Here is a 16,082-nt window from a genome sequence, read left to right as displayed (position 1 = left end):
TGCACTGGAAACGGTCGAGATTCACTTAAAGGTCCGATATTACGTGAAAGTGACTCTTGTGAGATTTAAGTCGTGTTATAATGTCGTTTCCTCCTCAAAAACAGACCTGGACTTGTGTTTTGTTTCATTCACATGTTTGAGTAACTCTTTATTATCAGTCTACATCTCAAAAGCTCAAAATGCTCTGTCCCACCTTGTGATGTCGTGTAGTGGTAGATTTCAAGTTAACAGCTCCTTTTGCCTTTAGTTCAGTAGAGATTTTAAAAACACAATGGAGCAGCACAGAGAGAGAGACGGAGAAAGAGAGCGACAATGAGAGTGGAGAGAGAAAGAGAAGGAGAGACAGAAGGAGAGAGTGGGGGAAGAAGAGGGAGAGAGAGAGTACTCCTCAGTAAAGAACAGAGAAAGAGAGAGAGAAACAAAGAGAGTGGAGAGAGAATAAGAGAGAGAGAGAGAGAAAGTGGGGGAGGAGGGAGAGAGAGAGTACTCCTCAGTAAAGAACAGAGAAAGAGAGAGAGAAACAAAGAGAGTGGAGAGAGAATAAGAGAGAGAGAGAAAGTGGGGGAGGAGGGAGAGAGAGAGTACTCCTCAGTAAAGAACAGAGAAAGAGAGAGAAAGACAAAGAGAGTGGAGAGAGAGACAGAGAGAGAGAGAGAGAGAGAGAAAGTGGGGAAAGAAGAGGGTGAGAGAGTACTGCTCAGTAAAGCACAGAGAACGAGAGAGAAAGAGACAAAGATAGCGGAGAGAGAGAGAAAGCGAGAGTGGGGGAGGAGGGAGAGAGAGTACTCCTCAGTAAAGAACAGAGAAAGAGAGAGAAAGACAAAGAGAGTGGAGAGAGAGACAGAGACAGAGAGAGAGAGAAAGTGGGGAAAGAAGAGGGTGAGAGAGTGCTGCTCAGTAAAGCACAGAGAACGAGAGAGAGAGAGAGAGAGTGCACACAGGAAGAGACAGAGAGAGCACAGACAGAAAGAGAGAGAGAAAGAGGGAGGGCAAATAGAGCACACAGAGAGAGAGTGTGGGGGAAGAAGAGGAAGAGAGAGAGCTCCTGAGTACAGCACCGAGAATGAGAGACAGAGAAAGCAGACAGAGAGAGAGAGAGAGAGAGTGGGGGAGGAGGAAGAGAGAGTGGAGAGAGAAATAGAGAGAGAGAGAGAGAGGAGAATGGGAGAGAGAGAGAGAGAGAGAGAGAGAGAGAGAGAGAGAGAGAGTGCGTGCACACAGGAAGAGACAGAGAGCACAGAGAGAAAGAGAGAGAAAAAGGGAGAGACAAATATAACACAGAGAGAGAGAGAGAGAAAGACGGAAGAAGAGGAAGAGAGAGAAACAAAGAGAGAGGGGGGAGAAGAGGGAGAGAGAGAGAGAGAGCGCACACACAGGAAGAGAAAGAGAGCACACACAGAGAGAGAGAGAGTGGGGGAAGAAAAGGGAGAAAGAGCTCCTCGGTACAGCCCAAAGAGAGAGAGAGAGAGAGAGAGAGAGAGACAGCACAGAGAAAGTGAGCACAGACAGAGAGGAGGGAGAGAGACAGAGAGAGAGAGAGAGTGTGGGAAGAAGAGGGAGAGAGAAAGCTCCTCAGTACAGCACAGGGAGAGAGAGAGAGAGAGAGAGAAAGAAAAAGAGAGAAGGAGGGACAGAGAGAGACAAAGAGAGCACAGAGAGAGAAAGAGAAAGTGAGAGAGTGGGGGAAGAAGAGGGAGAGATAAAGCTCCTCAGTACAGCACAGAGAGAGAGAGAGAGACAGAAAGAAGAAGAGAGTTGGGGAAGAAGAGAAAGAGTACTCATCAGTACAGCCGAGAGAGAGGGAGAGAGAAAGAAAGAGAGTGGGGGAAGAAGAGGGAGAGCGAATACTCCTCAGTACAGCACAGAAAAAGAGAAAGAGAGAGAGAGACAAAGAGAGCACAGAGAGAGAGAAAGAGAGTGGGGGAGGAGGGAGAGAGAGTGGAGAGAGAGAGAGAGAGAGAGAGAGAGAGAAAGAGAGAGAGAATGGGAGAGACAAATATAACACAGAGAGAAGAGAGAGAAAGACGGAAGAAGAGGGAAGAGAGAGAAACAAAGAGAGAGGGGGAGAAGAGGAGAAGAGGGAGAGAGAGAGAGAGAGCGCACACACAGGAAGAGAAAGAGAGCACACAGAGAGAGAGAGAGTGGGGGAAGAAAAGGGAGAAAGAGCTCCTCGGTACAGCCCAAAGAGAGAGAGAGAGAGAGAGAGACAGCACAGAGAAAGTGAGCACAGACAGAGGGGAGGGAGAGAGACAGAGAGAGAGAGTGTGGGAAGAAGAGGGAGAGAGAAAGCTCCTCAGTACAGCACAGAGAGAGAGAGAGAGAGAGAGAGAGAGAAAAAGAGAGAAGGAGGGACAGAGAGAGAAAGAGAAAGTGAGAGAGTGGGGGAAGAAGAGGGAGAGATAAAGCTCCTCAGTACAGCACACAGAGAGAGAGAGAGACAGAAAGAAGAAGAGAGTTGGGGAAGAAGAGAAAGAGTACTCATCAGTACAGCAGAGAGAGAGGGAGAGAGAAAGAAAGAGAGTGGGGGAAGAAGAGGGAGAGCGAATACTCCTCAGTACAACACAGAAAAAGAGAAAGAGAGAGAGAGAGAGAGACAAAGAGAGCACAGAGAGAGAAAGAGAAAGTGAGAGAGTGGGGGAAGAAGAGGGAGAGATAAAGCTCCTCAGTACAGCACAGAAAAAGAGAAGAGAGAGAGAGAGAGAGAGAGACAAAGAGAGAGAGAGAGAGAGAGAGACAGAGAGAGAGAGAAGAGGGGAAGAGAGAAAGAGTACTCATCAGTACAGCGAGAGAGAGGGAGAGAGAAAGAAAGAGAGTGGGGGAAGAAGCGAATACTCCTCAGTACAGCACAGAAAAAGAGAAAGAGAGAGAGAGAGAGAGACAAAGAGAGCACAGAGAGAGAGAGAGAGAAAGAGAAAGTGAGAGAGTGGGGGAAGAAGAGGGAGAGATAAAGCTCCTCAGTACAGCACAGAGAGAGAGAGAGAGAGACAGAAAGAAGAAGAGAGTTGGGGAAGAAGAGAAAGAGTACTCATCAGTACAGCAGAGAGAGAGGGAGAGAGAAAGAAAGAGAGTGGGGGAAGAAGCGAATACTCCTCAGTACAACACAGAAAAAGAGAAAGAGAGAGAGAGAGAGAGACAAAGAGAGCACAGAGAGAGAGAAAGAGAAAGTGAGAGAGTGGGGGAAGAAGAGGGAGAGATAAAGCTCCTCAGTACAGCACAGAGAGAGAGAGAGAGACAGAAAGAAGAAGAGAGTTGGGAAGAAGAGAAAGATACTCATCAGTACAGCAGAGAGAGAGGGAGAGAGAAAGAAAGAGAGTGGGGGAAGAAGCGAATACTCCTCAGTACAGCACAGAAAAAGAGAAAGGAGAGAGAGAGAGAGAGACAAAGAGAGCACAGAGAGAGAGAAAGAGAAAGTGAGAGAGTGGGGGAAGAAGAGGAGAGATAAAGCTCCTCAGTACAGCACAGAAAAAAGAGAGAGAGAGAGAGAGAGAGACAAAGAGAGCACCAGAGAGAGAGAGAAGAGAGAGAGAAAGAGTGAGAGAGTGGGGGAAGAAGAGGAGAGCGAATACTCCTCAGTACAGCACAGAAAAAGAGAAAGGGAGAGAGAGAGAGAGACAAAGAGAGCACAGAGAGAGAAAGAGAGAAGTGAGAGAGTGGGGGAAGAAGAGGGAGAGATAAAGCTCCTCAGTACAGCACAGAGAGAAGAGAGAGAGACAGAAAGAAGAAGAGAGTTGGGAAGAAGAGAGAGTATCATCAGTACAGCCGAGAGAGAGAGCGAGAAAGAAAGAGAAATACTCCTCAGTACAGCACAGAAAAAGAGAAAGAGAGAGAGAGAGAGACAAAGAGAGAGACCTCCTCCACACACACACACACACACACACACACACAGCGGCCCCACACATGTCCGTGCGCCGCGCCGCCACACTGTTTGATCAGCGTGTTTACCCAAAACACGGCGCGTTTCCGAGTGTGCCCTGTGGCGGAAATGTGTTACTGCGCACACATACAGAACGGAAGGAGGGAACAGGTACTGGCCCAAACAAAGTGCTCTCTCTCTCCCCCTCTCCCCGCAGTTAATAACGCCGCTAATAGGTCGGAGTCTTTCTCTGGCATGTGCAATGTAAACACTTGTTAAGAGCACATCCAACCCAGAGCGGAGCCGGGAAATTACAGGCATTCGGGGCGAGCTAACGTCGTGAAGTGCGCGTTCGCCGCGACTTTACGGACATATTGAAGACATTAACAGCTGAGATGGATCCCCGCGTTCCAGAGCATGACCTCATGATTAGGGCAGTTTTGTTTCTCCGAACGGGGCTGTTTTTTTTCACCGGCTAGCCCCCTAAAAGCGCACCGAGCACACCAGGCCGCTTCGCCCCAGGCCGTGCCCGCTCGCCCACTCGACGGGGGGAATCATAATACACTTACGGCGCTGTTGCCATGGCGAGGTTATTTCGCGGAGCCGGGGGGGACATTTAAAAGGCACTGTAATGAAGTTTGAAGTGAGTGGTGGTTGTGATTAAACTAACATCGGAAAAGCTGTAAATTGTTGTTTTTACAATGAGACAATCTCAAACAGTGGGGGAAAACACTTGATCACAGCCGGGACACCTTCATTTGGTCAAGACTTAAGTTTGTGTAGAGTAGTGTGAAGACTTTGTCCATGTTCATATCTGTAACATTAGGAGACGTTGAGGGCTGAAATCGTAGTAACTCCCTAAAATTTAATCTAAAAATATTGGGGTTTGTGAATATTAAATTTAGTTTTAAACTTTTCTTTTGTGTTATTTTATATACTTTTTAATGACAATGTATTTTGTATTTTGTTAGTTGAGTTGGTAATCTCAAGGGCTGTTTCTGTTTTGTTTTTGTTTTTTCAAAATAAAAGCCACAGGAAAGATCAGGCCATTGTTGCGGTCATGCTGCCACTAAAATACAACATGTAAAGGGGGACATGGTTCTTCTGGTCTGAGATCTGAAAAGGGTCTTAGAAGAGAAGAGAACCACGTACTAGAAGACTACCTACTGTTGACAGCCTAAGTGTTTAAATGTACATTTTGCATTTTAGAGATGATTAAAAATTTAAAATATATTGGTTATTTTAAAACTACAAAATCTGACTTATCTAGTCCCTACCAAAGAAAATGTAGGGATGTAACAATAACCAAAATATCGTGATATCGTATCATCAAAAGTCTCACAATAATATCGTGGACTATCACAATATATCGAATTACAAGTTCCTTTGCTTAAATCAGACATGTCAAACTCATTTATTTGGCCCGTGAGATCATATTAAATATGTATTAGAGCTTTTCTCGCCGGCTACAGACAGACTACAGACACATTATTTATTACCTTGTCTGTTTGTTTGTTTGTTTGTTTGTTTGTTTGTTTGTCTGTTAGCAACATAACTCAAAAAGTTATGGACCGATTTTGATGAAATTTTCAGGATTTGTTGGAAATGTGAAAAGGAAGAACTGATTTCATTTTGGGGGTGATCCGGAAGAAATCCTGGATTCTGGATCACTTTGAAATTTTAGTTAACATTGTGGTAAATGGGGCCAAAAATTTAGTTTCTCAATATCTCGGTTAATTATTGACCAAACCCCATGAAATTTGACTCAGGGATGGACAATGGGATCCTCTTTCATATTCCAAAGGCTGATCCGGATCTGATCCAGAAGACTGATTTTATCGCAATTTATATATAAAAATGGGGGTAGTCCTTGGCGGAGGTCTGCGCTCTCTGAGTGCTTTTCTAGTTTAAAATGTTATTATTTATATTTTATGCTTGTTCTTGACTCAATGTTTAAGCAAAACTATTATTAAACATTTATTTTGATAAGAAAAGGTTTAACATTACATATCTTGAAAGAAGAGAAAACATACAGATGTTGTTTAAATTTTTCATTAAATATTTAGTTTTAGTCCCAGTTTTTAATTTTGTCCCTCTGTGAATTTGAGTTTGACACCCCTGGCTTAAATGCAGGTTTTATAGTAGCAACAGCTTATAAACATTGGGAACTACATATCCCAAGATTCATTTCAGCGCAGACAACATGAAGAGAGATGTATTTTACTTTCTTAAATTCTTGGGATTATGACGGAAATAATTCACACCAAAATCATGTCAAATTATTTTAAAAGCAAAAAAGAGTCCCATTTACATTTATATCAGCCTCTTCAAAATATCGCAATAAATATCATGATAATATCGTAACGAGAGATTTGGATATTGTTGATGTAGGTTTTTTCTTAGCTGAAAAAAAATCCATGATAGATTCCACAGCCAAAATATTAGAACATTTAATTTTAATAACTTAAAGACTGTTTGCCTGGTATTTAGGTCAATTGTGTCTTTCCCTGTACAGATATATTGTATAAGTAGATCTTTTCATCAAAATAAGTCTGCTGCATTGTGTCTGCATCTAATTAAAAATAAAACAGATTCAGAACCAAGGTTATGGAGTGAAGCATTTCTGAGAAAGGAGTCTTGACAAAGATATAAAAGAATCAAGTACAATGAAGGCATTTAAAAAACACATAAAATGGAGTGAATAATAGTGAAGATTTTTGTTTGAAATTGATTAATAATTCTGCCTGAACTTAAATGTACTGATTTGAAATGTTTTAAAGTGACTATCGGTGTTGATGTTTTGTCTGAAAAAGGGAACAATTGGGCAGATAACATAAGATTAACTCTTCTTTCTGCTCCTTTTCATTCATTTCTTGTATGTTTGATGTCTTTTTATTAGGGGTTTAACGATATCCAAGTCTCACAATACGATGTCATCACGGTATAAACCTCACGGTACGATATTTATTGCGATATTTTGTGGACAAAACTGTTAATATGCTACTTTTTCTTCTTAAAATGCCTTGAAAAGACTTAATCCAAAGAACTAAGACTTAAAAGTGTTTAGAACTGTTATTTCTTCTTGTAGTCTGCACTGAAATGGAGCAAAGGATCATGGTCTATGTAGTTCCCTCTGTCTTTTTTTTTTTTTTTTTTTTAGATATTGCTGCACCATAACTCTTAATTTAAGCAAAGACACTTGTAATTCGATATATTGTGATGGTCGACGATATTATTGTGAGAACTTTGACGATACGATATCACGATATTTTGGTTACTGTTGCATCCCTACTTTTTATACTATATGAAATAAATAAATAATAAAAATAATAATTATTAAAAAGTTTTCTGTCTGATAATCAGGAAGTGCGCAATAGCATGTTACATGTTGTTTGCTTTAATGTCACAGCAAAACTCTGCTCTAGTCTCTGTCCTGGAGAGTGGTGAATAGGGGTGTGCAAAAATATCGAAATATTGATATATCGTATCGTTTAATGTGATGATACATTACCGATATCGTGGGCTGCTGTATCGATATATCAATAAGAGTATTTTTTGGTATATTTTACTAAATTATTTTTAAGTTTTGTTGCTTGTTTAGTGGAAGGAAACATGGACATTTTCACTGTTTTGATGATTAAAATGATGAGATGATGATATGACGTTTGCTTAAGAAGTGGTTTAACAAAGACTTTCAGTGTCACAGCCATGACTTAAACATGATTTTTTTCCTGAACCATACTGAATTGATTTGAAATATATCATATCGAATCAAAAGTGCACTGTATCCAGATATGTATCGTATCGGCAACTTCTTAATGATACCAGCCACTAATGGTGAATAATTAGGACGCTCTGAGTGAGGAATAACTTTGGACCGCTGCAAACCGTTTAAAATAAACTAGCTCAGTTTTTATCGCTTCCATGAAAGTAAAAATCACATCCAGCGCCTTTAAGCTCGAAACTGCAACACTCAAGCCTAAAATATCAAATACCTTTAACATATGCACAAGCAATTAGCAGCAATCCCTCACTTCTGCTGTCTCTCTGTAGCCCCCCCCAGCCCCCTGATTTGGCCGTTAAATCCATGTGCGGACTTCCCCTTTAATAATTACCCAGCAGTCTTCATGTTACCCACAGGACACGGATAAATCCCCCATATGCGCGCCTGGATTTCCAATAGATCCATCCATTCACACTTGTTAGCGCCATTCCCAGCTATTCCAGCCATATGACTAATTATCTGAGTTTTATTTTGCTTTTTGGGGGCCCATCTGGAACGCGGCGCAGAGGCTGGGTTACGACGGGATGGGAGCGCGGAGTGGTGCGGAGAGCAGACAATGGTTCTGTTTTGTGAATTGGAGCCGCTCTTGTCAGTTACCTTCCAGTCTTGGCTGTCCTCCAGTCTGTAGCGGATCTGGTATTTGGCCTGGAACAGGAAGTCTTTGAGAGCGGGCGGAGCCTCCCAGCGCACACTGAGCTGGTCCTCCAACTGCCCCACGCGGCTGACCGTCACGCCGGAGGGGGGGTCGGTGGTCACTGCGAGGGGAGAGAGGAGAGAGAGGGAGGGGTTAGGGTGGGGACGGGTTACAATGGGGTTTTCTATGTTGACATGTGTGTTATGGTGAGTAGGTGTAGCCAAGTCAATGGGTCAGTTTGGCCTGTTGCAAGAGTTCCTTCATCGCTATCAACGTCTGACAGAAATCCAACAAGGAATAACTCAATCACAGCCTCCAACAACAGTATATGTTATTTATTAAAGGTACAGTATGGAACCTTCTAGTTGCTGCATGTCACCTTCATGATTCCACGGAAATAGAAAGTTAAAATAAAACAAAATATATCAAAATTTCAATATATTGTGTTGTTTAATGTGATGATACAGTATCGATATCGTGGGCTGCTGTATCGATATATCACCAAGAGTATTTTTTAGGGGTGTAACGAAGTCCAAGTCTCCCTCACGGCACAATATTTACTGCGATATCGTGGGAAAGCTCACGATTAGGGATGTAACGATATCCAAATTTCTAGGTGCAATGTTTTAACGATATACATCTCATGGTATGATATTTATTGCGATATTTTGTGGAGGTTAACAAAATTAAATATGCTGCTTTTTCCTCTTAAAATGCCTTGACAAGACTTAATCCAAAGAACTCAGACTTAAAAGTGCTTAGAACTGTTATTTTTTCTTGTAGTCTGCACTGAAATGGAGCAAAGGATCATGGTCTATGTAGTTCAATTTGTCTTTTTTAGCTATTGCCGCACCATAACCCTTAATTTAAGCAAAGAGACTTGTAATTCGATATATTGTGATGGTCCACGATATTACTGTGAGAACTTTGACGATGCGATATCACGATATTTTGGTTATTGTTACATCCCTATTATTTTTTGGTACATTTTACTAAATTATTTTATTACAGAGCTACAGTTTTGTTGCTTGTTTAGAGGAAGAAAACATGTTTATGCGACACATTTGACATTTTCACTATTTTGATGATTAACTTTGCAAAGACTTTTACTATCACAGCCATGATTTAGCCTTTATTTTTTACTGAATCGTATCGAATCGATTCGAAATACATCACATCCAGAGGCAGTGCTACCATTAGGCAAAAGTAGGCGGCTGCTTAGGGCCCCCAAACCTGGAGGGGCCCTCAACCAATTTCTCTCAGTGTCTCTAATAGTTGAGGCCTCAGAGCAATTAGATTTTCTCTCAATATGACATTAAATGAGAGCAATTTACTAATAATAATCATATGTAAAGGATGTAAACAAAATATAATTGTACTAGTAAAAAACGACTAAAACTACATAAAACTACTTTCAGATCTGGTTATCTAGTGGGCGACCTAACTAATAAGACAAGTTTCCAATCTACCATAATTCAAATAAATAGAGATGTGTACGCATCAAAAACAATGGGGAAAAACGGACAATAAATATATTTTAAAAACTGAACAGAAAAAGGGTGCATTATAGTGAGGGCCCTAAAATCAAGTTCACCTAGGGCCCCCAAATTCCTAACTCAACCACTAATTGCATCGAATCGTATCAAATCAAAAGCTCAACGATGTATGTATCGTATCGGCAACTTCTTAATGATACCCAGCCTTCGTTAAACCCATATTTCATTCAGCATGGAGACAAATATTTTACACTATACTGGCATATTATTATAGCATACTGTGGAATATTATAGCCAACAAGCAGGCCAGGTTCGTGAAAATGCAAGCTCTGAAAAGTTACATACTCTGACTTTAAATGTTTTCCCTATGATCAGTATTAAGTTTTATTATATTTGTTCAGAATCCTTTGAGAAGCCTTTTTTTTTTGTCAATGATCATATCATCTTTGCACTGTTTCCTTTCGACCTCTTGTATATAACTGTGATTATACTGTATTTATATTACAATATTTGTGTTTTACTTACTGTACATTAGGGCTGAGTATCATTCAGAAGTTGCCGATACGATACATACCTCGATACAATGAGCTTACGATTCGATACAACAATAAAAAATAAAGGCTAAATCATGGCTGTGATACTAAAAGTCTTCGTTAAACCACTTCTTGTGCAAAGTTCATATGAAACACAAACATTTTAATCATCAAAACAGTGAAAATGTCAAATGTGTCGCATAAACGAGTTTCCTTCCTCTGAACAAACAACAAAACTGTGGCGCTGTAACAAAATAATTTAGTGAAATATACCAAAAAATACTCTTGGCGATATATCGATACAACTGCCCATGATATCGATACTGTATCATCACATAAACAATACAATATATTGATATTCTGATATTTTTGCACACCCCAACTGTACATACATTTATATAATTTATGTCTTATTGATACCAGTCTCTTGCCATTTTTTATTTTGTTTTTACCGCTACTTATTTAGAAGTTTATTACCATTTTTTTTAAACATATACATATTTTTTACTCTGTGTTATTGTAATATAATGTGATGTGTGAGCTACTGTGGCCAAGTAATTTCCCTTGTGGATCAATAAAATCTGTTTAAGTCTAAATCTAAGTCTAAATCTGCTGCATATCAAACTTAAACAGCACCTTTTGCACATAAACTGCAATCATATTTGTATTAAACATCTGTAAATAGATGTTAAAGCTCTGTACGTTTAAGTAGTGAGAGTATAAAGTGTGTCTGACCTGTACGTTTTAATACTAATGTCGTACGAGTGTGTTTTTATAGTGAATGGGTGAGAGGGCGTATTGTACCTTTTGTCATGTTTTACAAATTGTGCGGGTTTTGTGGCTGGCTTTGGTCCAGCGCGGGACTAAGGATGGAAATTAGCCTTGGCGACAATCCTGCATATTTACAAGTCCATGTTTGTCTTTTGCCTTATCTCGTCTTTTGTCCCTTTAATAAAGAAATACAATACAATACAATGCAATACAATATTCTTTTTAACGTAGCTCTATGCCCAACCCTACGAGACCAGTGTGATACTATATGGAAAAAAAAAATCACAAAACTAGTCACGGATTTAAATCTATTAATGTGATTTTTTTTTTTTTTTATTCTCATAATAGAGGTAAAAATGAAAGAAGTCATGACAATATCACAGAAATCCAAGTCAGCTGATCTCACATTTAATATAGTACTTTAATTTGACTTTTTATCTATACTTTTTTAAATATATGAACAAATCGATGTATTTAGTCACCATTAATACAAATAATTCAGAGTTTTTGTTGTAGAATAAATGGTTGTAGCGCGAGAGTTGAAGAGAAGAGACTGAAGTTCTAACACACGGGAAGTATATTTACATTAGTACAGGCGCCCAAAGAGACACAAAACTTCAACAAATTGTAATAGCGTTGTCCAGTCCAGTCTAGTCTAGCTATTAAGGGTGTACAAAAAAAATCGAAATATGATGCAGTATCGATATCATGGGCTGCTGTATCGATATATCCCCAAGAGTATTTTTTTTGGTATATTTTACTAAATTATTTTCTTACAGAGCTACAGTTTTGTTGCTTGTTTAGAGTAAGGAAACTCGTTCATGCGACACATTTGACATATTCACTGTTTTGTTTTGTTCCTTTTAAAAACTTAAATCAATTCACATCAACAGCATTCTTGCTATAATCTGGCATATTTACATTGCAGTGTTGTAGATGTTCATTAATATGCACTGTCCCTATTAAATACATAAGTAAATAAAATAAAATACAATAAATTAAAATAATAATATAATAATAATAATAATAATAATATGATAATAATAATAATAATAATAATAATAATAATAATAATAATAATAATAATAATAATAATAATAATAAATAAACATAAAAATAAAAAAATAAAGAAATGAAATAAACAATGTCCTGAGACCGGGGCCTCATATTTAAAAAAAAAAAAAAAAAAACAATAGATAAAAAAAATAATAAATATAAGGCAATGTTAATTATAAGGCATGTTAGGGCACAAGTGTCTTATTTGCAAAAGCCAATAATTGGACTCCACCTCTTTTCAGAAGTTGGCACGTTGAGCTCTAGTTGAGTCGTTAACAGTTCCATTGTATAAACTTGTCTGATTTTTGATATCCACTGTTCAACGGTCTGTGTTTCAGGTTTCAGCCAGTAGATCGTGATTATTTATTTTTCTCGCAGGCATCAGAAGAAGATGCAACAGAAAGCACTGATCATGAGAGAGACCATCAGGGTATTCACTGTTTTGATGATGAAAACGTTTGTGTTTCATATGAACTTTATGCAAGAAGTAGTTTAACTAGGGATGTAACAGTAACCGAAATATTGTGATATCGTATCGTCAGTTCTCACATTAATATCGTGGACACACACACAATCACAATATATCGAATTACAAGTCTCTTTGCTTAAATTAAGAGTTTGACTTTGCTCCATTTCAGTGCAGACTACAAGAAGAAATAACAGCAGTAAGCACTTTCAAGTCTTAGTTCTTTGGATTAAGTCTTGCCAAGGCATTTTAAGAGGAAAAAGTTGTTCGCCTCCACAAAATATTGCAACAAATATCATACCGTGAGATATATATCTTGAAAATATTGTGCAAATATCGTAAAAGATTTGGTTATTGTTACATCCCTAACCATGAGCTTTTCCATCATATCGTGAGCTTTCCCACGATATCGCAATAAATATCGTACCGCGAGATGCAAACCGTGACAATATCGTATCGTGAGACTTGGATATCGTTACACTTGTAAGTTTAACAAAGACTTTTTGCATCACAGCCACGAATTCGTTTTTATTGAACCGATTTGAAATATATCACATCGAATCGAAAGCTCACTGGATCAAGATATGTATCGCATCGTGGCCTATGTATCGAGGTATGTATCGTATCGGTGACTTCTTAATGATACCCGGCCCTACGAGCTGTGTTTCAGTTGTAGGGAGTATTATACCACCGATTACGTAGGTCAAAATAACAAGGACTGTGCTGGCCGTGTGGGGCAAAAACACAATCAGTATTACTTTGTTGTTATCATTTTTAATTATGGCGAAAAATATGTAAATCTGACTCAAAATTTCTTACTTCATTCTCATCTAGGAGTTGTTCTTATTAAATTGAATCATAAATCTTTTACAGTTTACCAAACCAAATTGCTCGCTGGTTGAATCATTACATTCATATCTCACAATCGTCATGTAAAAATTTGACTTCCATAATCCATTCCAACATAATAACAACTAAATATTCAGAGAAAATGTTTAAAATATGCCAGAAAGATTACACAAACCAGCCCCATTTCACACCGCGGGGTAATGCTAGCGCCGCAGATGTAGTCAGAAGCACTTAACTCCAACTCCCATCCATCCTCAGCTCGCTCGCCTCTCCCGCTAGTGTCCGGATCTACACATGGCCCGGATTAACTTTCCCCCATCCTGAGTACAAAACTAACAGCTCGCGGCTCCTCTCTGCGCGCTAAGGTCACCCCGCTAGGTCAACCCATCCGTCTGCTTTCCCCGGGAGGGCATCAGGGCTAATGTCTCTATGTGGAAGAGCTCCTCGGGCCGAGCTGCGGTCGGGAGACTTGATTTGTGAGAGCGGAGGGCTTCTTCATCTGACAACAATTATATCCCTCTGAACAAACAAACATGCGCTGACAGACCATTATTTTAACTTTTCTTTGAGATCGTTTCAATATCGAGAAGAGTAGCTTTTTTGTGATGTCCACGATCAGCGGTAAACAAACATGGCAGCCCCCCCGAGGTTATGGTTTGGGCGGAGGAGTGATGTAAAGATAAAGAGGTATTGTGCTGACTTCAATAAATCGAGTTAAAGCGTGGCGATGTCAAGAAAAGAACCGCATCTCGGAGCGGTAGTGTTCAGATCCAGGCTACTGACAGTGTTGCCATACAGTTCCACTATACGGGGTTTTTATGGGATTTATACTTTATGTAACTTTTAAAGGGTCCATATAGTGTTATTTTGTTGTTTCCTCATCACAAACAGACCTGGAGTTGTGTTTTGTTTCATTCACACATGTTTAACACACAAAACTTGCATATTTACGCTGAGTTCTCCTCTCAAACTCTCTTCCACCTTGTGATGTCATGCGGTAATACAGGAAGTGCTCGTCTAGGTTTTAAACTCTAGAATTATTTGATTAATTTCAGGCTCTGGAATTGCCGGTCTCTAGTGAACTAAAGGTAAAAAGTCGCTGTTAACGTGAAAATTACAGCTTCGTGACATCACAAGGTGGAATAGGGCATTTTGAGCTTTGGAGATGTAAACAAAACACAACTTCAAATATGTTTTTGAGGAGGTAACAACATTATAATCAGGTTTAAAGCTCAGTCAATTTTGGATAGGGATGGGGTGTGCAAAAGTATTGAAATATCGATGTATCGTATTGTTTAATGTGATGATACAGTATCGATATTGTGAGCTGCTGTATCGATATATATTGCCAAGAGTATTTTTTGGCATATTTTACTAAATTATTTTGTTACAGTGCTACAGTTTTGTTGTTTGTTTAGATGAAGGGAATTCATTTATGCAACACATTTGACATTTTTACTGTTTTGATGATTAAAATGTTTGTGTTTCATATGAACTTTGCACAAGAAGTGGTTTAACAAAGACTTTTAGTATCACACTCATGATTTAGCCATTATTTTTTATTGAACCGTATCAAATCGATTTTAAATATATCACTGAATTGTAAACTCGGTGTATCAAGATATGTATCGTATCGGCAATGTATGTATCATAGTTGTGTTTCTTCATATTGTTAATCACTATTTTCAATTCAGTTTTAATTTGTCTTGTCAAAAACAAAACAAATATTCAATATAACAATATATTCAATATATTCAATATGAACATAAACAAGAGAAGACCGATTGTGGACCCCCATTAAAAAGACCCAAACTGTTCATTTATGGTTAGAAATGACTGAATCTTGATTTCTCTTATAATTGTTTGATTGCACAGCCCTAAGATCAATGATATGTCAGTGCTGAGATCGGTATAGTCGATATGTTGCTGAAGTAAATATAAACGATAATCGATATTAAAACTCATTTATACCACTGTCAATAAGCCAAAAGCAGATTTAAATTACAAAAACTATTCTAAATCTACAATATTGTTAAAGCTGGAAGCAGAAGGGGAAAAAGGGGTCTGTTGTCCCGGGCCCCAGGGTCTTAGGGGCCCATAATTGGAGCCTCTGCCTATTAATCAAGATTAGACGGGGGTCCATGTGAGGCTTCTTGCCCCGGGCCCCCAAATTTCTGTCGACGTGCCTGGCTGCAATAAATAAATAGCAGAATGAAACACTTTAGTTCTTGGTTTACATCAGTGGTGAGTCTTAGAACTTATAAATTCAGTCTTAAATCTATAGCCAGAAAATAACCACAGCTTTCCCAGGAGTGAAAAGAAAATGTACACACTAAATACATATTAACCCCAGAAATGTTGCTCCAGGTTTCATATATAGAACAATAAGTCAATATAGTAATTATGGTGACAGCCAGGCCTATATCAGATGATGGTTTCATATGTTGGTACTGGTAAAATTCACTCTATCGGGATGGTATTTTTACAACATGAGGCTTTATGTTCATTGTTCACAGATACATATATATTTTTGTGAACTTAACTACATCTTTTCTGCCATTTGGGGGCCTTGCTTTGGATTTAAAAATAAGGGTATTGTCAAATATTGTTCATCAGCGACAACAAAAATATCAGTACCAG

At 39.0% G+C, this 16,082-nt stretch overlaps 1 protein-coding gene across 2 annotated transcripts in view; it reads right to left on the bottom strand.

The window, feature by feature from the left end:
* Positions 1-16,082, bottom strand: part of crlf1a (cytokine receptor-like factor 1a) — a 44,328-nt gene that overhangs the window by 17,219 nt on the left and 11,027 nt on the right. For both annotated transcript variants that reach the window (XM_055156780.1, XM_055156774.1), the window contains exon 5: positions 8,235-8,392. In XM_055156780.1, coding sequence (XP_055012755.1) covers positions 8,235-8,392 — 158 coding nt within the window. The remainder of the gene's footprint in view (positions 1-8,234; positions 8,393-16,082) is intronic.

Source organism: Boleophthalmus pectinirostris, unplaced genomic scaffold (assembly GCF_026225935.1).
Source record: "Boleophthalmus pectinirostris isolate CB_2022bp ecotype Guang Dong unplaced genomic scaffold, ASM2622593v1 HiC_scaffold_10, whole genome shotgun sequence".
Classification (NCBI taxonomy): Eukaryota; Metazoa; Chordata; class Actinopteri; order Gobiiformes; family Gobiidae; genus Boleophthalmus; species Boleophthalmus pectinirostris.
Note: the sequence above shows the minus strand (reverse complement) of the source record. Positions and strands in the feature narration are given on the sequence as shown.